This window comes from Quercus lobata, chromosome 7, assembly GCF_001633185.2.
Source record: "Quercus lobata isolate SW786 chromosome 7, ValleyOak3.0 Primary Assembly, whole genome shotgun sequence".
Classification (NCBI taxonomy): Eukaryota; Viridiplantae; Streptophyta; class Magnoliopsida; order Fagales; family Fagaceae; genus Quercus; species Quercus lobata.
In genome coordinates, this window is record NC_044910.1 from 38,588,071 (window position 1) to 38,610,788 (window position 22,718).

The window sequence follows — 22,718 nt, forward strand, 5'->3', positions numbered from 1 at the left end:
TCCCCTTGATTTTCTTAAAATCTCAATTACCCCTCGTTTAAATGGCTTAAGATGTCAGTTTATACCACTTTTACTCTTTTCCGCCTATCATTTTCCCCCCCCAAAAAATATTTCTGGCCAATAATTTCTGCTTTCGCTTGTATTCTATGTAAATTTTCGTGTCAGTTGGATAAGATGGATGTCTTTATATTGGAATGGTTGGTTCTTATATCTTTATTTTTCTTTGTTTCTGTTTTTCTCTTTTGTATTGTTGTATATGTTTGGGCACAATTATTTCTCTTGGGTACTTTTTCATTGTTGGTGTTTTCTTGCTCGGTTGTGTATAATAGAAAGTGAGATTGCCATGGGTTTTAACTTCCAATTATAGATGATTTTAGTACTTTGGAAGAAGGAAGAGTACAATTTCATTAAGTTAGGACTAATATATGGAAGATAATATTTGTTCTTATTTAACCACCAATGAGCTTCGGCTCAAATGTCACTTCCCCTTCTTGCTATATATTAGAAGATAATACATGTTGAACCATGTTAAGAAATACTTTATATATATATATATATATATTAATGGCACCTCAGAATGGGTGGATGATGAGGTCGTGGCTAAAACCACTGGTTGTATGTGTAACTTGCCAATAAAAAAAATGTACTTCACATGTAATTGTAATTTTTAGATATTTAGCTTGGCTTCTTCCAAGAAAAATTTCTGTTTCAGATATTAGAGTACTTGTTTGTGATCCTTAGTAAATAAACTTTTTTATAAATTTATATTCATAGATCCAGTCAAGTGTCGACTTTCATCAATATTGCTAATGCTGTCTCTTCGTAATATTTGTGGCCATTTTTTTTATTTTTGTGTGGCTGACTCTTTTGTGTCTGTATGAAAGTAATTTAAACTTTGACCGGCTCAGCTTCATGCACTATTTCCCTTTGTCTTAATATTATTTATCACTAGTCATGAAGTTGTAAGGTGGTTCATGGTTGGCGTTTCAAGGGACTGTCTTTTGAAGTTCTTTTTGTTGTCATTTGTTGTACTTTTGATCCAAATCTCTGTTGCAAGTCTTGCTACTTCCATTATGGAATCTCTTTTACACTATAAATTATAATATTAAGTACAAAGTTGTAGAAATATCCTATAAGTGCCTATAGATGCACATTAAGCAAGTCCTTCGGATAGCAATTTTGAAGTTTAAAAGTGATACTGACAATATATAGAGGTTCTATTGCCATCATCTTTTGATCTGAATCTGTCTTTCATTTGAAACTGTCTTTACTTGGCTGAATGTGTGGTTTCCCATCATCTTAAGGCTCACTTGTGCGGTGTGGATTTTTATTCATGGGCATGTGGCTCATTTGTAAGCCAATTGAGCTCTTGCTTGAGTTCTCTTCAAAGGCTTGCTTTCATCGTACTTGATTCCTTGAGACAGTACTTTTCCATCTCATCATCTTTTGGTTTGTTTTGAATTACCCAACCAACAACATTTTTGACATTTCAAGTCTTACCTAACTCCATATCATCCCATTTCTAATTTTCAGCCAAGGGCGTTTATAATCCTCTGAATTCTGTTTATGTTGCCTTATAATTAATATTTCTCTGATCTAATACAGATAAAAATGAGACCTATTAATATGTGTCTGTTGTGGACTTGTAGTTGCCACTGGATGGCTTTTGTCACCTTACTGATAGGATCAGTTGCATTCTGTGCATGTGCATATGTGTGTTGTGAGCTTTGACTGCCATCTAATGGCTTATGTCACCATCTTGGACTATGTGTGCACTCTGTGTTGTTGGGCTTAACAATATCTATTTACAGCATGTGCATAAGAAACCTTCATGTGACAAACACATGACAAATGAGGAAAAATTGATATAAACCCCATGTGGTAGCACAATTAGCTTTTGGGGGGGGTGGGGGTAGGTACGCTTCATAAAACCAATCTCTAGTTCAAATCCCTCCCTATGCCTCCTCTTGGAGATGAAGCTCACTTGTTAAAAGAAAAAATATTGACATATGTAGTTTAATATATTCTTAAAGGAACCAAATAGTTTAAATTGTTTAACAAATTGGTGTTTTATATTGCAGTCAAGATGAATGCAAATCGGATGGTCGTTGGGACGCTTCGTGGGTTTGACCAGTTTATGAATCTAGTGGTTGACAACACTGTAGAAGTGAATGGCAATGAGAAAACTGATATCGGCATGGTGGTGGGTCCTTTAGCTTTGTCTCTCTTTTTTTTTTGGTTAGCTTTTATAATTAAACTGTTAAATTGCCATTGGAGTTTTTGATAATCTAGTTACCATATTTTTCCCATTTACCTGATATTACTTTTATTGCTGCAGGTGATCAGAGGAAATAGTGTGGTCACTGTTGAGGCTCTTGAACCAGTAAACAGATCATAGTGTGGGTTCTACTTATGCTTTTGTGTTATTTTGGATGGTATCAATATGACATTGGGAAGGAGATCTTCTGTAATCTGGATTAGGTGGCCCATTGTAGTGCTTTATTCCCCCCCTTTTCTTTTCAAGCAGACTTAATGATAATATTGTGTATTCTGTATGGGTTATGATGGATGACAGTGACCTTTGGTTAATATAATGCTTATATGGTCTTACCAGCTGGGTTAATATGCTTCGCTTTTCTTCATGTGTCATAATTGCAACTTAGCATAGTGTTGAGCGGGTTATAACTCACAAATCATGTCAAATCAGCCCGAATATATGGTCGGGGCGTAAATTATTACCTTTTTTTTTAGGCCCTTTTTGTCGCTTTCTTTTATAGTTCCCGTGTTACCTTGATTGCATTCCTTATTGTTCTTTTTCAATGAATTTTATTGCTTAATGCTTTTATAAACAAAATGTGATTATTATCACTAGTCGTGTAATGATAAGCGTCTCCCTCTTCCATCCAAAACAAAACAAAATGTCATTGGATCGAGTTTGGAAATTAGCCTCTTCAAAACGACATCATTAGCCTCTTAGCATGTATGCAGATTTTCTTTGTCCAACTGAGAGGGTCCTCTACCCTCCCACCCCCAAATCTATTGGGCGTTCAGAATGTGTACATTATTATTTAATAACGTGTGCAGCTGTGATGCTCAACATTGCAAGTTGCAACAACTTTGTCTTGCAAATCACAACTTTAGGCAATTATTAATGGTTGGACGTGCTTTATAATAGAGCCACATCGAATAATGGCGTTGGACACATCTCTTTGCTTGAAACTTTAAAAACTCCTATTGTAATTACGATGTATTGAATACCGAAACAAGAACAAGAACACCTTTGACCTTTTGCTATGATTCTCTTTTCCTTTTCTGTCTGATCGAGGTTAAATTTCCTAGGACAAAGGGAAGGGGAAGGTCCACGAGTACAAGGTCTAAAAACATTTTACACGAAAAGGTGAATAGCTGCCCGCCATGTCGAGTTTGAATTTCAAATAGTTTTAAGCATCCATGGAATAAGAATAACACAACGGGTGTGTCTTCTCTTGAAGTTTTAAAGTTACTTTGCAGTTTTGTACTTTACAATAGCTGGACTTTGCTTTGCTTTGCCTTTTTCTTTGTATGCTGTGATAACTTGAAACTTTCTCCAAAGGCTTCAAGACCCGGTTGGTAAGCAAAGCTTAAATTGAAACTGGCAGAATATTATGTATGTTAACGGCTATCTTCAGCTAGCATAATATTCTGAATCTCTGATAGTGATATAACATGATCTGATAAAAAAGAGAAAGTGACCACCAAGATTCATATTAGTAAAACTAGACAACTCAAAAATACCCTCATTAGAGAATCTGTGTGTCATACTCATAACTTTACCACTTGCTAAAAACAAATCTGTGTATTAAAAGGTTGGCACATTTATTTGCTGGCAATAATACTTAGATTAAGGTCATCATGGAAGCTTATTTTCACAGCTGCGAGTCTATTGGTTTATTTACTATTTTATTTTATACAATAATCTTTCATATATAGCCCCACAGCTAGTTCTTCTCTTTCTTGTTTCAGACGTTTTCTTCAAGTTTTGGATCGAAGGAGATAATGGGGTTGGTTGGTACATAGTATAGAATGTGGTCCTGAGGACTCTGAGATTAATGTGTGTAGTTGAACATTTGAGAGAGAAAAAAAAAAGGGAATACATTTACTTGTCATTGTCCTTGTTAGGTGTCATGAATTAGTTAGTAATAATGGGGTTTTTTGAATGAATATATTAAGTGTGAATCGTTAATGGTGTTGTAGGCTTGCAAGTTGCAACTACTACAAGATTAAACAGTTTTCAGAGTATAAAAAAGTTAGCTTTATATATTGATAAATGTTACTCCAGGATGTTTTTTTACTGAATAATCGCTCCAACCCAAGTGTGCAAGACTACAATAACCACGTGCAAATAGTGTTTGTTTAATTATGTGCCAACATCAAGATGAGATTTGCATGCTTATCACAGAAAGTTAATAAATGTGTGTGATATGTTGGGTGTGAAAAAAGAATGACTGAAGTGACTTGTCGGTTAATATTTAATTGAAAAATACATACTAGTTTTAGTACTTAGTAAAGACTACAATTGAGTCAACTTTATACTTACAGTATGTTTAGTATAGATAAGTACTTATAGTATGTTATAATTATCCAAAACTCAACTTTAACACCATACTTCCCCAGGTAGACAACTACGTACTTTTTTCTTAGTCATAATTATAAATCAAATCTCTCAGATTAAGAAGAAAATTTTAGAACGTTACTACCTTTTAAGTACTTATACCTTCTTTTATTATAGTACTATACTATCTTATTAGCTTTGCCTTAAAAGTCAAATTTTTTAAAAATTTATAAATGAACATTATATTTCGAACCAAAATTTTCAGTTGTGGGTGATTTCTCTTATAAAAGAGGTGGATGCCAAAATGAATATTGGAATAGTGTCACATCTTTAAGGATAAGGTTATCCCAAGTTTTATATAGTTTTAAAATTTTGGATAAACTTAAATATTGTTCCTTAATTTTTTTTTTTAATTATAGATTCTCTAATTAAATTTAATCATGTGGCATAAAAAATTAGCAAGTACACTTTCGTATATATTGTTACAAACTTACAGTTTAAAAAATTATATGATTTGAATTAATTAAATACTCTAGGTCTAGGCTATAAAATCTAAATTTTTTATCCTTTAAAAATGAATATTATCTCTTCAAATAGATATTTAAAAAGAACTGACAATTTAAGGACTGGTTTAAACTTCTTTTTAGCACTCATTAATTTCGATTGGGAACCAAGAGACAAATTTTTTGAGTTTCGAGCTAGAAGAAGCATAGGTATGTTACATTTATAGGTTGCAGCTGAACCTAGAGGTGCATTATTAAGAGCATTATTTAAACAAACTAACAAGGCCTAGGACTAGATGGCATTTACTCTCCATCACCATTTTATTTTATATAATTGGAGTAAAAAATAAGTAGTCTTAATTAATGGTCTAGCTGGTCTTCTTAAAAACATAGAGTCTTTGGAAAAAAAAAAAAGAGTCTTTGAATTTGTATTTGGTCTTCTATAAACTATTTGGTCTCTTATTAGTTATCTGTCAGAGTCTTTGAATTATATAGAAAACTCAAAGTCTCTTATTTGGTCTCTTATTAATAAATTCTTCCTACGAAATGCAGCCAGTGGATAAAATTCTTCCCATCAAATCGCACCAAAAATATACACAAAAAAAAAAAAAAAAAAAAAATTCCAATCACAGTACCTGATGGGTTTTCATAACTTCGGAAAACTTGTTACATTTATTTAGGAAAAAATAGGTTTTGAATAAATCAATTAATTTCCTTATGATTTTGAATTTTTTTTTCATGAGAGTGGGAAGTTTTAGAGTTTTAAGTTTTAACAATAGCTTCAACATTTTTCTAAAATCTTAATCATCCATATGAATTGGGTGGATTGGATTTAGCTACATCTTTGATAATTTAAATTGATACCAAAATGATTATAATTTGCATTTATTTAAATATAGATAATGAGATAAGATTTAATTCACTCATTTTAAAATAAATAAATGAACTGATTTAAAAACTTATCTTCAAAGTTATCTTAAAACCTATAAAATATCTCTCTTTTCTCTTTCTTATTTTACAGCATTTTTTTTTTTTTTGAGGGGGTCTTATTTTACAGCATGATTCCGAATAAATGAAGTCTTCAATCTTTTTACAAAAAAAAAAAAAAAATCAATGATAAGGCAAAAATGATTAGCAATATATGTTAGACGAGTAATGTTGCTCATGCAAATATTTTGTTAAAAGAATCTTTAGAAAATTATGTATTTGTGTTTGATGTTGAAAAATCAAGAATACCATAATTGTATGACCTATGTACTTGATTTTTATTTCTAATAATGCACAAAAAATCAAGTATGAATTTTATAAAATAAAATGTATACATGAACATGGTATAATAGATGGTTTGAATTACTTTCATTATAAAAATAAGTGTTACAAACTCATAGCATCAATTATTGACCTTTTTCTGTTACTGCAAAAAAGAAAAAAAAAAAAAAATCATGTATGAACTTTACTGTATCAAATAAAATATATACATGAACATTGTATAATAGATAGTTTGAATTACTTTCATTATAAAAATGGTAAAACCTCAATGAGTGTTACAGACTCAGCATCAATTATTGACCTTTTTCTGTTACTACCATTGGTTTTTTTGTTTTTGGTTAATGTTTAGGGTTTAAAGTATTTAACTAATTCCTCCATGTAACCTCATAGATCAATCTTAGGATTAACTATTCAATTAGTTTGTGGAATGTGGACACAACATGTTTTAAATTTAAATCACAATTATTAGTATGATTCATTGTAATTTGTGCATATTCATAAAAAAAGAAGAAGTAATTTGTGCATAATAAAAATAGTGAATGTGATGGACCCATTGAAAGTAATATTACTCTCAATATAATTACTGTATTTTTTTTTAATTGTTACACATGGGAGAGGGAGATTTGAATTATGGTTTTCCTTGTAAATGAGACTTGGTCATGCTACCAAGTTAAAAGACTTTTGGTTACTGTGAAGATGATTCTAACATTACTCTTTAATTAATGGAATAATTTAGCCCATGGCCTTTGGATCAAGTGGCACTTGTTGGTGTATTTGTTGGAAATGTCTATTAAAATTCCCTACCCCACGCTACATATAAAATAAGATATGCAACTTATATCCTCTAGACTATGGCTGCTCTTATCATCATACTAATATATTAGTAAGTTATATATATATATATACACATTAATAGATTTCTGAAAGAAAAAAACAGGTTTACTTATACATTTAATAGGTTTCATTTTCACATAGATTGGATTGGATCTCATTATTATTTTTTTTGGTGATAAATTTTTTTACTATTTAAAGGTTTTTTAAAAGAAAAATACTATTGAGATAATTGAACACTTGTGTCGGGATAAAAAAAAAAAGTGGGAAAAGCCGAAGGGTCCTACACTAGAATAGAACGAAAGGTGATAAGAAATTTTAGAAAGAAAAGATGGAAGCTTGGCTCTGAAGCGGAGACACTACCCACCCCCACCTGGCCACCTCCCTCTCTTTCCCTTTTCTTCCCTCAAAAAACAAAACAACAATACAAAAAAACCAATCTCTCTCTCTCTCTCTCTCTCTCTCTACTCATATCCCTTCCATTTCCATCTCCGTCTCCATCTCCATCCCTACCCTACTTTCTCTCTCTATACACAAAATCTATACTCTTTCTCTCTCTCTCTCTCTGTCTTTGCTTCTTCAAGCCTCAATACATGAAAAGCTAGCAAGGAGATACAGGAAGCTAAAGAAAGAAAAATATATAGGGTGTGAAAGTGATGACAGTCACGTCTTACCTTCCAAAAACCTTCCTTGAATCCAACTCTACTCCACATTCATTTCCCATAACTTGGTCTTCCAATCCATAGTCTATTAGTCTATACACAAACCCCCACATAAAGATCTAATAAAAAAGAAAAGTCCCATTATCATATTTAGCTAAAAAAAGCGAAAAAGACTCTTTCTTGGTTAACAAAACATGACTGAGGTACTCCAATCCCCATCTCACTTCCAACCTTCACCTTCAAGCTCTTCCACACCTAATGATAGCTCACATCCACATGCCCTTATAGAAGACCATTTGGAAGAGGAAGAAGTTGAAGTTGGAGTTGGAGTTGGTGATAGGAAAAGGAAAGAAAGAGACAGAGAAGGTGACCAGCTGTCTCTTTTGACACTTTTAGTGGCTGCTTTTAGAAAATCTTTAATTGGGTGTAGTACTAGTCCTGCAACTGCGGCTGCTTCTGCAAAGCTTTCTTCCATGGAGATTGGTTGGCCTTCTAATGTTAGACATGTTGCCCATGTCACCTTTGATAGGTTTCATGGCTTTCTTGGCTTGCCTGTTGAATTTGAACCTGAAGTTCCCAGAAGGGCTCCTAGTGCCAGGTTGGTTGCTTAACTTTCATTTCTTGCTTTTCTTTTTGTGTTTCTTCACTTTAGAATTATTTTCGGGTTAATGGGTCACTGTGTTTTTGTTTGTTTTGAGAAATTGTAATCTGGGTTGCTCATGATTTTTGGATTTTTAGTTTATATTATCTCGAAGTTCTATCCTGGGTTTCGGATTTGTTAGTAAGTATTTTTATTTATTTATTTTTTTCTTGAAATTTTTTTGTTTTTCTGTTAGTTTTTTGTGTGGAAAGTTGTGTTTTTTGCTTCATACAAATGGATTGGTTTGGATTTGTGTTGGGAATCCTGTTTTGGGTATTTTTTTTTTATTGGACTATATGGGCTGATGCCATCCTCTAAGGTTTCAATTACTGATATTGTTCATGCTCTTAAGACATTTTTTCTTGTATTCATGAATTGGAGTTTCCTCTTTTTCTGCTTTAATTTCGTGTTGATATTCACATATGGCAATGTCCTTTGGTTTGGTTTGGTAGTAGACCTTCTGGTGTACCTCATTTTGGGCTTGGAAACTGATTCACCTTCATAAGAAGTCTACTAGATATTGGATTCGATTCCACCAATAATCTTGCTATGCAAATATATTAGAAATTTATGTTTATTATTATTATTATTATTTCAAAAATGTGTGAAGTGGATGTCATTTTCTGCTTACCTTAATAAGTTATAATAAAGGAGCCTTCCTTAGAAATTTTCACAGTACAAAGTTTTTGGTATACTTTTTTGGTAGGGTCTTGTAGATGCCTGTCTTGCTGTTTTCACGCAAAAATTTGTTCACTTTATCACTAGAATCAGGGAAGTACTTCAAAGCTGCTAAAAAAAAGAAGAATCTTTGATTGGCTTTTTAGGTTTAATACTGTAACGTGTTGGAATTTTTTCTCCAGTTTAAATCCATTCAGCATTTTGCCTTGGTTTCTCATAATCTTTGATCTCTTATTAGTACTTTTTATTCTTGTCTTGTGTCCATTTCCATGTTATGCTTTTTTGAATGTGATGTACTTTTGAAGGGTAGCATTTTCAAGCAACCAATAGGGGCCTCTTGGGAATATATTGCTGGTATTCTCAGTGATCCAAAGTACAGATTAACCACTAATTTCTGCTGTTTAATCTATATTTTGACAGTTCGATTAAAGAAGGAAATTATGTGGTTCTACATGAGGTGGAAAAAATGATATTTTTATCTAACTGTATCATCTTTGATTGTGATACTTAGGTGTTCTTTCTTAGTTTATTTCTCTTGCCCCACTTTTCGCCTTTTTGAAGCTTGATTGAATGGCTGCCTATTAGAGCTCCATCTGGATAGGGGAAGAGATTCAGCACATATATACAAGAGTTTACTTTGATATCACCATTAATCCACATCAGTAACTTTCCTTAACTCTCATGCTAGATATACAGGTCAATCAATGTGCAGAGTCTCTCTTTTTTTTTTTCTTTTTTCTTTTTATATATATATATATAGAGAGAGAGAGAGAGAGAGAGAGAGAGAGAGAGAGGAATTTTTTTAGGGTTGTCATCTTCATTGACTTGGCCTTTTGGTGCAACTGAGATCAGACATTTAAAAAATGATGACTTTAAATATGTAATGTGTGCAACAAAAATAAAACTTTTCTATCTAGTTGCTACCTTTGATGTTTATATACCTGTTTATGGTCATTCAAAATGATCAGTGCTTCTTCCTAGTTCTTATGACTTTTTCTGCGCCTGCTTACAGGGCGTCTTGAATAGCATGTTGTGCCAACTAGATAAGAACAAACTCAATATCACTTAATACCCTGTGTTTATTCCTGGTATACATCTGTAATATGTTTTGGACTTGTCAGTACCCTAATGTCATGATTACAGTGTCCCAAGTGTATGTTACACTATTGACATAGATAAATTTTATCTGTAATATGTTTCAGACTTGTCAGTCCTGTCTAATGTCATGAGTGTTTAAGCTCATGGTTCACTATTGACATATATAAATTTTATGTGTAGTGCCCATGTTTTTGGAGTTTCAACGGAATCTATGCAGCTTTCTTTTGATGCCAGAGGAAATAGTGTGCCAACAATACTGCTGATGATGCAAAGACACTTGTATGCACAAGGGGGGTTGCAGGTACTTGATTATTATTCCATTTTGTTCTTGAATGTAAAATTGAAGTGATAAAGTTTATCACATTGGAGTTCCTATGTTTAAAATCATACAGAGTTCATTCGAGCTTACTTCTACCATTTGCTTTTTGAATGTGATTTAAATAATGTAGCAGTAGACCTTTTAGAATTCTTCAAACTGTTCAACTTTATAACAAACATCAAATAATTTTGAATTCAAATGCAGGCAGAAGGAATATTCAGAATTAATGCTGAGAACAGTCAAGAGGAGCATGTTAGGGACCAATTAAATAGGGGTATAGTACCGGATGGCGTTGATGTGCACTGCTTGGCTGGTCTTATAAAGGTATGGTTTTGCTGAGTGATATTCTCCTAGTCTGTTCATGATCAGCATTATCCATTACTTCACCAAATGACTTATTTTGGAATTAAGAAGTGCTTCACTTGTTTTTTTTGGTGTGGTACTGTTTATCAAAGGTGCTGGTTGCTGGGCTGTGAAACACACCCCTATCCAATTATAAGTATATGTAAACTAAAAATGAACTAATGCTGGTGGATTCAATGTTGAGCAATTCCTGTTGTCAACTTGCACCATTTAAATTAATCTGATTTTGTGGTACTTCAATAGGCTTGGTTTAGGGAGCTTCCATCTGGTGTTTTGGACTCCCTCTCTCCAGAGCAAGTGATGCAATCCCAGTCAGAAGAGGAGTGTGCTCAGCTTGTGCGGTTCCTTCCCCCAACAGAGGCTGCTCTGCTGGACTGGGCTATAAACCTAATGGCAGACGTTGCACAAATGGAACACCTGAACAAGATGAATGCACGCAATGTAGCTATGGTATTTGCCCCTAACATGACTCAGGTGAGTGAAAATTATTTGCTTCTCATAAAATTTCTAATACAAATATTTGAGCCAACTCTATATCTGAGTTGAATGGATCTGAGATTTGATCGTGGTTATGCCTGCATCTTCCTCAGCAGTGGTCATGGTTCTGCCCGATAGATTTATGCTTAAAAAATATGAAATTTGTTAGGAAGGGATGTGTGAATACTATGGAAATTTTAACGTACCTGTTAACTATTCTAATGCATGTTCTAATATTGGCATTAACATTGTTTGAGAATTGTATAGAAACTTATTTATATTTACTTTCTTCAGTAAACATTTTTCAGATTTAGTTACCATTTGGGTTTAGTGTAATATTATTCTTCTGCCATTTGTCTTTACTAAGGCTCATTGAATCTAGTAATTGGGATATTCAATAAAATGTGGTTTAGAGCATGCAAGCTGGTTAAATTAATGTGCAATAATATCCTTTTTAATTTCCATGTGATGCAGATGGCAGATCCTTTGACTGCATTGATGTATGCAGTCCAAGTCATGAATTTTCTCAAAACTCTTATTGTCAAGACATTAAAAGAGAGAGAAGAGTCTATGGTAGAGTCAGGTCCTGTTTCTCGCCCAGAGCCTTCTGATGAGGATGGTCATCAAAGCTCTTCACAACCATTTCTTGAGGAGGCCAAAGAGGAGGACAAGAGTGACGAAGAGAAATTCTTTATTGCTGGAGAACCTGATTTAGAGAGTCCTAGCCACCTGATTCGAGATGACTCTAAAACTGAATGCACAACACAAAACTTCTTAACTTCAATTGAAAATGTCACTCCTGGGGGTAATCAGTCTCTGGTTGATAATTGTCCTTGTGAGGTTGTATCTCAAGTTAATTCCTTGGCAACTAGAGTCCAAGAGAGTGTTGATGCTCTAACAGGTGCAAGTGGAGTGGTTCAAACAAATATTTCCAAGAGGAGAACTTGTGTTTCCAAGAGAACAGGTCAATCAAGTGTTTCTAATTTCAAGAAGGGATCGAAAAACATCAATGAAGGCCTGATCTCTCGGGCAGCAGGACCTGCAGATAAAATCAAGGGACCTGGAATTGTTGGGCGTATAAACTCAAGGACCGAGCTGGTTGAAGCTTGGCGGTGAAGGATGTTCAGATGCTGTTTCTAGTAGTGTTGTCAGCTGGTGAAACCTGTTGGCATGTTGTGTTTTCATCTCTGGAAATATTTGTGTATGATTTCATGTGTGCACTTTTACAATGTTATTTCGAGTGGGTTTCTTGGAAGTTTTCTTGCTTCATGTTCAACTTGTCCTTAACCAGTTCTAACACTTCTCTGTAATTTCGTAGTGCAGCCTTTAATCGATTTGAAGTTCCTTACTCCGCTAATGTAGACACCACTGAACTCCTGAAATTCTCCAATTCTCTTCTCCTCTCTATGGTTTAAAGCCTATCTAGTGTCAAGAATTTGTTCATGTGGTATTTGATTAGAATTTCAACATGTTGACATATGATGAAATTTTCTTTTGAAGAGGATAATCAAATCGTCTTACATTATGTTCACATGTTGTAATAGATTGATAGCTAAAGTAAAATTTAGTCACTTTTCATGAATAGATTGAATACATAAACAAGTTGGGACCCTTCCTGTGACCCTAATCAACATGTTGAGAATTCATAACCAACTTCATATTTTTGGGATTAAGACTGTCTTATGTGGGACTACATAAATGGTAACACTATCCCTTTCATCCAATATTAAGCAAGAAATTTTTTTAAATTTTTTTGACATTGGAGTAGATTTGTAGGAATCCTAAGCGGTGGTCTAGTAGTTCCTAAAACATAATGACAAATTGATTGTCTAATTTATTATTGTATTTGACATAAATTTAAAATTTTGAAAATAATAATACAACAATGTATTTATTTCCAATAATTCAATAAATGTTTTTGTCTTGTCTCGTCTCAACTTGCTCAGTTATTGTCCACGTGAATTTCCCTTGAAGAGAGTAAGGGTTAGGAATAGGAATAAGACATCCCTATTGGTTGTCGTACTTATTTATGAAGTACTTCGTAATCATAATTCATAACAAGAGCATATTTAAGGCTTATAGTGAAGAGACTTGTAGCTTGACTGTCACATTTTCTTGTCCCCAGTTCTGTGTCGTTGGTTCTACTTGCCCTCATTTAAAAAAAAAAAAAAAAAAAAAAATCCTTTTAGAGGGGAAATGTAATATTAGCCCAAAAAGGGTAATAAAAAACCGGAGTCGTTTGGATTCATGTCCTTTTAGTAGTTTTAACTTTTAACCGTTCGGAAGTAACCTGCTTCCTGCTTTCTGTCTATAGCTAGCGATTTCGCATGTAAGAATCAATGATTGAGGGAATATAAGTTCAGGGAAACAACAAATGCTTCAAATTAAGCCTTAGCTTTAATCTTTTCAATTATAAATTTTGTTTTTCTTTTCACTTTCACTGTCTCAAATTCTCGATGTCGTTTCTTGGGAACGTTCTTGATGTAAAATAATCTTATTATATTTCATAGGTTGCTTGCTTTAGATTACGTAATGCATGTTTTTTTCACGTTGTTGTTGAAGCGTAGGTTATGATGAATGTACGTTGCTGTTTTCTCTCAAAGGAACTTCTCTGCTTACTCTGTGTTCCCGCTACAACTTCCATCTCCAATGTATGACACTACTTTTTATATACAATTTTTACCACATGTACCTTACATAGTTACAAACTTTGTAAGTTTTTTTTTTTTTTTTATTCAAACTTTTTTAAGTTTTTAGTGGTAAAATTGTTAGTAGAATTAGCATTTTCCTTATATATATATATATATATTGATTAAAAAAAATGCTGCTAGACATGAGCATAAATAGCTTAGCCCGTCATGGGTGAAATACCGCTGGATTACCTGACAATTGGTTCTAGTAGGTGGAATTAGTTGCTCCTAGGTTTTAATGGTTAGATGTGAGTCCAAATGATTCTTTTTTTAGAAAGAATTCCTATGTTTTCAAAAAATATTGAGAAAAAAGAGAATTTTATTGAAAACCCAGCTGGGAAAACCATCAATATATATATAGTACAAACAAGCTAGAAAGCAAGCAACACTTGCATCATAACCTGAAACAGGAAACAACCAACAGAAACCACACCTACAAGCTAAACAACAGAATTACATGGTTTAAGCACATTTACAAATAAACCCTATCTATATATGCTCATAGAGTAGGGAAAGGATTTTTTTTTTTTTTTTAAATCAGCTCTAACTTTCACTTGCTTCCTAATGGTAGCAATTATCTGCTCTTCAGTACTGATACCGCCCTTGTGCAAGACAGCATTTTCCTTATATTTTGGGACATACAATGGAACCTTGTTTTGTTTTGCTTTGTTTTTGTTTTTTGTTTTAAGTGTATTAGGAGTTTGATTGATTATTTATGCATATATTAATGTTTTATTGTTTAGTTATTATTTTTTCTAAACTTTATTATCTACATTAGTAATGAAAAGAGTTTTTCTATTTTGGGTTTTCGGGAAACTCATTTATGGTATATATTACCTAATGAGGTGAAGAGTACACGCCTTCTTAATCAATATTTGGAACTTCTGTCACCATGTGAGAAAGAAAATGTGTTTCGCATGCGGGGAAATCAGCCCCAGAAAAGAGCCCTGCTAGCCAGTGAATTGGTCCGGACTACCATTGCAAGATGTAGGTCCTTTTTTTAGCTTAATGCTTTCTCTCATTCATTCTTGTTATTATTTTTCACTTGCTTTGTTAGAATAATTCAACTGTACGTAAAACTTTACAAGGTAGGCTTATTTATAGGCTCACTATGCATGCAGTACAAGTAACAAGAGTGCTGTACCAATAACGGGCATGGGCCTACAAATTCTTTCTTTTAGGTTGCACTATTGAGGTGAAATATGGCGAGTTAGCGAAGAGGTTCTTCTTAGTCTTCTTTTTGGGAGTTGAAAATGACATAGTGAAGTGGTTCTTCTTAGTTATATGTAGATTGTGTAGTCTGTGGTTTTGATGTATTTTTGTTGTGGCAATCTAAATTTTTTTATTTCACTCATGGTGTAGATTAGTAGTATTGAGGGGCATTTTTGTTAGTCTAATGAAGTACAAAGTGGATAGTAACAAAGGTTTTGTTTAATAAAAAATTTTAGTGTCAAGTTGCTGTATTAAGGTATGTATACATGTATGTTCGAAAGTATTTTTGGTTATTAAATGCTATCAACATCCTTTTATTTGAATACTTGAATATTTATTTTTGACATAGGAAGTGTTCTGATTTCCAATTTTTAGAAATGTTGTACAGAGAGGTTGGTGTATATCTAAACAATTTTGTTTATTACTAGATCAGACAAATTTTCAAGTCGATCCAAGATGCTTGAAGTTCAAGAAGAATATCTATGGTAAACCAGAGGTGAGCTTGTTTTCTGGCCGTTGATGTGTAATAAAACTTGTTTCCTTCTTTCTCTTGGACCTTGCTTGCTGTTCCTTATCATTGTATCTCATTAAGTTCATTTTGTTTTTCAAATTTGTGAAATATTTCTGATAGCATATGTGAATAGGTAGAGTGGCAAGATGTTGATGACTCACACCTACCTCCATTGCATTTCAATATATCACATAACTCTTTTTTAATAGCCTGTGGAGTGACTCTGAATTCACCAGTAAGTAATCTGTATATTCATGGACCACTTGTACCCTCTGCATGTGTGATCATTATGTTCTCTTTTGATTTCGTTTTATCTATTTATTGATCTGTCTGTTGCGTTGAAGAAACACTGACGTTAGGCTAATATGATTCACTTTTCTTATTGTAGATTGGTATTGATGTGGAAGAGAAGCAACGGAAGTTATAAGACAATATACTTATTTCATCTTCAAGCAGTAATTCTAGTAGAAAATTCTTAACTTGTTAGAAAGTTTTACCATAGACAGTTCAATGTTGGACACTCAGCAGAAGTTTGAACTTTAAAGAAACTAGGATGGACTACCCATATTGTTTATAAAAGCAAAAATAGAAAAAACACTCTTTGAATGCATGATGCACTGGAAAAATAGATGTTTCAAATTTCTTTGGATTTCACAGTTCAATGTTGGACACTCAGCAGAAGTTTCAACTTTAAAGAAACTAGGATGGACTACCCATATTGTTTATAAAAGCAAAAATAGAAAAAACACTCTTTGAATGCATGATGCACTGGAAAAATAGATGTTTCAAATTTCTTTGGATTTCATAAATACGTGCATGGACAATTCCTTTTGGAAATTTTGCGAGAAAATTGGGAGCAGCCTAAACCATGAAAATGAGGTTGCGGGAGAGCAATACAAGCATTGTGTTGCTCAGCGAAGCAATCTAACGTAGGACAACCATACTATTTCAATGGAACAATTAAACAACAATAGAATCAAGAATAAATCCTAGGAGTCAACATCTAAGGGTTGTTTGGAGTCAACACCAAGCAAACTAGAATCGGCACCAGTGTAAAAGAAACACAATATTTTTATAATTCTCAAAAACTATCTTACAATAATTAGAAAAAGTGCTTAAATAGCTAACAATAAGATGCATAAAAAACCCTAATTATTAAATGCTTAGACTTACTTAATCTCAAACCCAATTACTAACAGGCTCCATCCATAAGGCCACATGTTGGGCCGTCTTCTTTTTGCTCTTCCTCCCATACATGCGAATAATTGGAGACTTGTACCTTGTGTCCGCTCCAACTCCCCGCAGGTGAGAATAACTCGACCCCGTCGAGTGGAAATCTGAAGAGCTCTGATAGTACTCAAGCAAGTTAGGATCCAGTCGATGTAGCTCATCTTGAGTAATCCACATGCAATCAGAATCTGTCGCCAACGAACTAGGAAATAGTGAACTCCTCCACCCCTGGTAGAAACAATCTGTTCATCTAAAATAGCATCAACAAATTCTTTATGTGCATAGGGCAGATTTAAGGGTAAAGGGGTAGGGATAGGGGCATCAATAGGATCAAGTAGAGGCTCATCAAAAGGGGTATTAAGAATAGTTGTGGGGCTTTTATAAGTAACTAGATCATCTATATTATAGGATGAGCTAATACCATAATCATGAGGAAGGTTAATGACATATGCATTTGGGCCCATTCGTTTCAATACCTTGAATGGTCCAGCATTACGAGCCTGTAATTTCTTAACAGTCCTAGAGGGAAACCATTTAGGTTGAATCTGAATCATGACATAATCCCCTACCTAAAACTCTGCATGACATCGATAAGTGTCAGCACGAATTTTATATTGAGAATTACTTACCTGAATTTTTTTGCGAATCTCTTTTAATTCAAATCATGAATATGTCGTGCAAATGCCTCAGCAGATTTAGAAATTCTAACATGCGGGGACATGGGCAAAAGATCTAAGGGCTTCCTAGGTGTAAACCCATGCACAACCTCAAAAGGACTAGCGCCTATAGGCCTATTGACAGAGCTATTATATGCAAGTTGGGCTATAGGAAGAATGGAATCCCAATCCCAATTGACTTCACCCACTAGACACTGAAGGAGGTTACCTAGATAGTTTAACCATCAGTTTGAGGATGAAATGCCGTGGAAAATTTCAAATTTGGTGCCTACTAAATGCCACAAAGTCTTCCAAAAATAACTTATGAAGCGAACATCCCTATCAGACATTATGGTTTTGGGAAGACTATAAAGTTTGACAATCTCATCAAAGTAGAGCTTTGCAATCTTAAAAGCATCAGAGGTCTTAGAACATAGTAGGAAATGAGACATTTTAGAGAAGCGATCAACAACTACTAGAATAGAATCATGCTTCCTAAAGGTGCGGGGCAAACCTATCACAAAGTCCATACTCACATCCTGCCACGGGCGATCTAGTACAGGTATAGGCGTATACAAGCTAGTGCTTTGTTTGCGATGTTTGGCTAGTTGACATGTACGACACTAGCCAACTATCTTGGCAAAGCCCCTCTTAAGACCAGGCCAATAGAATTGACGTTCCACTTCCTCAATTGTTTTGTCTCAGCCAAAATGACCTCCAAGGCCTCCCACATGTACCTCCTAAACTAGGACATCTCTCACTAAAGACTGAGAGATACATACCTTGTTGGCTTTGAACAAGTAACCATCTTGAAGGGTATAATCATCTAGGATTGGCCGTGAGGCATTACTTAGGCTAGTGTAGAGCTCCCCAAAATTTGGGCATGACTCATAGTCATCCTTGAGTCATTCAAATCCAGTAACCTTAACATTCATGACTGATAGCAAAGACACCTTTCGAATTAGTGCATCAGCAGCCTTATTCTCAACTCCCATCCTATGTTTCACCACAAAGGAGTAGCGTTGCTGAAATTCGACCCAACTATCATGCCAAAAATTTAGCTTTTTTTTAGGAATGGAGATAGTGCAAAACTTCATGATTAGAGTAGATAGCAAATTCTAGAGACAACAGGTAATGGCGCCAATGCCAAAAAGCTCGAATAATGGCATAAAATTCTTTGTCATATATGAAGTACTTTCGCTTAGCATCATTCAATTTCTCACTAAAATAAGCAATTGGGTGGCGTTCTTGACTAAGTACTCCCCTTATACCAATACCTGAGGCATCACATTCCACTTCAAAAGCCTTGGTAAAATCAGGGAGATGCATGACAGGTGCCTCAGTCATCTTTTCTTTTACCTCAGAAAGCCTTAGCAGCAGCTTTTATCCAAATAAACTCCCCTTGTTTCATGCAGCGAGTGATGGGGGACATAATAGTACTAAACCCTTTGATGAATCGGCGATAAAAGAAAACGAGCCCATGAAAGCTTCGAATTTCATGGATATTTTTGGGCTCGGGCTAATCCACAATCGCTTGAACCTTTTGGGGGTCGTCAGAAACTCCCTCTAAGGATACTATGAAATCTAGGAATATGACTTTTTCGATAAAGAAAGAGCACTTCTTGAGGTTGCCATATAAACTCTCATTCCTAAGGGTAGTACAAACTTAAGTTAGGTGGTCTAAGTGTTGCTCCCTAGATTTGCTATAGATGAGGATGTCATCAAAGTACACAACCAAGAATTTCCCCATAGAAGGCTTGAGTACTTGAGTCATCACTCTCATAAAGGTACTAAGAACATTGGACAATCCAAAAGGCATGACAATCTTTCGTTTTGAAGGCAGTTTTCCACTAATCACCACGACGAACCCTAATTTAATGATATCCGCTTTTCAAGTCTATCTTTGAGAAGATTGTTGCTCCAGCCATTATATCCAACATGTCATTCAACCAAGGGATAGGGAAACGATATTTCACAATGATCTTGTTGATGGCACGACTATCAACACACATTCTCCAAGTTCCATCTTTCTTTGGAGTCAAGAGTGTAGGGACTGCATAAGGACTCATACTTTCACGAACAAAACCCTTTCTAAGTATGTTCTTTTACTTGCCTTTGCAACTTGGCATGCTCTGTAGGGTTCATCCTATAGTGAGGCAAGTTTGGTAGGGTCACTCCGGGCACAAAATCTATGGCGTGTTGTATGTCACGCATGGGCGATAAATGATCAAGGAGTTCCTCAGGGAAAACATCCTTAAATTCTCGGAGCACTGACTTTACTTCTTCAGGTTGCTCCTCACGTGCCTCTCCATTAAGTTCCCTGGCAACTAAGGTAAACATAACGGATTCTTGAACTGCTACCCTTTCAAATGCTTTTAAGCTTATGATGTTCAGGCCTTTCGCCTTTGGTGCTTCTTTCTTCTTGCTCATGTCGATTAGCTTGGGTTTCAAAGGATTGAGCACAATTTTCTTACCTTCAAACACACATGAGCAAGAATTTGATCGCTCATAAAGGGTGACATCCAAATCATAAAGCCAAGGTCTACCGAAGATAATATGCCCTACATCCATAGGAATTACGTCACACCATATTTTAGCCTTATAGGTTGAGGAATTGAAGTGGGACAACACATCTTTCTTTTATAGATATGGAGGAAGTATCTACCCAAAAAACTTTATATGGGTTAGGGTGTGGGATCAATTTCAAGCCTAGGCAGGAAACAACGTTAGAGGACACCATATTAATGCAACTCCCACTATCTATAATAACCTTGCAAGTTTTGTCCCCACACTTGGTGTAAGTTTGGAAGATGACACTCCTACACCAATCATCAATGTCTCTCTATTTTGCCAAAGCACACCTTACCACATTCACTCTAGGGACACCAAAGATGTCCTTGAAATCATCAACTTGGGGAGAGATGGCTCTAATGCACGCGAGGTAGCTAGGATCATCTTCCCATATTCTACCTCAACATCTTGGATTTCTTCAACATTTGGGTCATACACAAGCTCCTCAACAACTTCCACCTTTTCATCATCCTCTTGAATGAGAAGGGTTCTACAGGGACATCTAGCTGCAATATGTCCAACCCTATTGCATTTGAAACATTGGAGGTGAGAGCCTAATCTTGAAGGCTCATTGACCACACATATTCCCTTGTCCTCTTTTTCTATTGGGGTGCTATTGGGGTTGACCTTAGGAGGGGGTAAGGCAAGTTTAGATTTGCTACCAAAAAGTTGAGGATTGGCAAGGACACTCCGAAGCTCAGAACATCGCCAAAAGACAGATTTGGATGCTAATTCACAATTCTTAGCAAGGTCATATGCTTCTCCTAAGGTAGTGACTCCTCGGGTGATAATCTCACCTAGTAGGTTAGCATTTAAACCTTTCTTAAACTTATTGAATGTAACAACCTCTTTCTCGACTATTTGAATTCACCTCTTGAATTCTTTGAATTTCTCTATATACTCAGCCATGGGAGTAGTGCCTTGCTTTAGGCGATCTCATTCCTCAAGGAGGGAGATCCTATAAGTTGGAGGAAGATAATTCCTCGAGAGTGCATCTTTCATTTCAAGCCAATCAGTAATGGGGGGCTCACGTCGTCGCCTAAGGGTATCCTCAAGGTCCTCCTAGAAAAGGTTGGCTCTCCTAATTAATTTCATCCTGGCATACCTTACTTTCTTATTCTCAACCCAATGGTAATAGTCAAAGAATTTCTCCATCTGACGTAACCAATCAGTGAAAACCCATGGGTCTAGGCAACTATCAAAGGTGGGTGCTTCTATCTTTTCTTGGACATCCTATCTTCATAATCCCTGGGGCTAATGTGATTATAGTGATCATGTTCAAAGTTTGGAGCCCTATTAAAGTAACCATGGTTATTTTGCCTAAGCATTGTTATCTTCTTCATGGCAAATAGTCTCTCTTTGAGATGCTTCAACTCATTCTACCATTTCCAGTAAAGCATGGACAGTTTTTGCTAGGCTTTCCATGGTTTGCTCTAAAGAGGACTTAGGCTCAGAAGTGGATTGATGTTCAGGGTTTGACATGATGCGACCACTACATAGATGCATGCACCACTATATTTATGAAATGCAATTGAGATTCCCAAAAATTCGAGTAACCAATTCTCAATGTAAAATCAAGGTCAAGCAAGAGTGCATGTAGAGATTAGATCAATGAATCAAAGGAATAAATTGCAATCTAGTAGTGACAGTGTTCACAATATTGAGAGATAGCCCAAATAAAATTCAAATTCCAATAAGCTTCACAATTAATAATGAGAAATCAGTACTTCAAAGAAATTGGTTTTTTTTTTTTTTTTTTTTTTGGGAATTTTAGAATGTGTACTGAAAGAAAGCACAAATAATAAAACAACTAACTTGAGCACAAAATTGGTAGGCCAGTGGAGTATGGTGGGATATGCACATAAAAAATATAAAGATAATTTTTTTTAATGAGATAAAATTGAATCCACCAAAAGAGAGAGTAAGAATTGTACTTTGGTCAGTGGCCAACTTACTGCACTAGATAGTCACGGGCTTGGCTTCTCAAGTGAGTGGATCTATTTGGACAAAGTGGACCTGTGGATAAACAATTTAAGGGCCCAATACGTGCAATGGGTTGTCACAGCAAAAAGACTTTCCTTCTTTTCCTTCCTTTTGATTTTTTTTTAATGCAAAATAATAAAATACAGTACATTGCGAAGGACTTAAAAGAAACTTTAAACTACAGATTGAAAAGAAACTTCAGAAACTAAAGAAACAACGGACTCAAAATTGAAAAAAAAATTGTCTACGATGGACTTGATTGATGCTAGAGGTCGACGACTGGTGGCGGCGCGAAGATGGGGAAGATAGCGGTGGCAAGAAATATGGAAGAGTGGCGGCTGCTTGTCTCGGGTCTTGGCATCGGCAATGGTTCGACATCCTCAACCGTGGCGGTTGAAGGTGATAATGGGTTTTGGCGGTTGGTGGCTGATGGG

The 22,718-nt window shown here is 35.1% G+C and overlaps 3 protein-coding genes across 4 annotated transcripts in view; all 3 read left to right on the forward strand.

Annotated features, from left to right (window-relative positions):
• Window positions 1–2,625, forward strand: part of LOC115951181 (probable small nuclear ribonucleoprotein G) — a 3,559-nt gene extending 934 nt beyond the window's left edge. Inside the window, exons 3-4 of the mRNA XM_031068367.1 lie at window positions 2,082–2,203; window positions 2,339–2,625. Coding sequence (XP_030924227.1) covers window positions 2,082–2,203; window positions 2,339–2,398 — 182 coding nt within the window. The 3' untranslated portion in view covers window positions 2,399–2,625. The remainder of the gene's footprint in view (window positions 1–2,081; window positions 2,204–2,338) is intronic.
• A 4,886-nt stretch (window positions 2,626–7,511) lies between these two features.
• LOC115952990 (rho GTPase-activating protein 5-like) lies at window positions 7,512–12,847 on the forward strand. The gene is made up of 5 exons (XM_031070389.1): window positions 7,512–8,454; window positions 10,453–10,573; window positions 10,796–10,915; window positions 11,198–11,428; window positions 11,906–12,847. Exons 1-5 carry the CDS (start codon window positions 8,051–8,053, stop codon window positions 12,545–12,547), a joined length of 1,518 nt encoding a protein of 505 aa, XP_030926249.1. The 5' UTR covers window positions 7,512–8,050; the 3' UTR covers window positions 12,548–12,847.
• A 1,420-nt stretch (window positions 12,848–14,267) lies between these two features.
• Window positions 14,268–16,546, forward strand: LOC115952991 (4'-phosphopantetheinyl transferase-like). Of its 2 annotated transcripts, none has more exons than XR_004083609.1 (4): window positions 14,268–15,108; window positions 15,767–15,829; window positions 15,978–16,079; window positions 16,233–16,546. XR_004083609.1 is itself a non-coding variant. In XM_031070390.1 (4 exons), exons 1-4 carry the CDS (start codon window positions 15,039–15,041, stop codon window positions 16,269–16,271), a joined length of 279 nt encoding a protein of 92 aa, XP_030926250.1. In that variant the 5' UTR covers window positions 14,268–15,038; the 3' UTR covers window positions 16,272–16,546. The 2 variants fall into 2 exon arrangements, 1 of the variants encoding a protein (XP_030926250.1); XM_031070390.1 differs by having other exon boundaries at window positions 15,762–15,829.
• The last annotated feature ends 6,172 nt before the right edge of the window (window positions 16,547–22,718 follow it).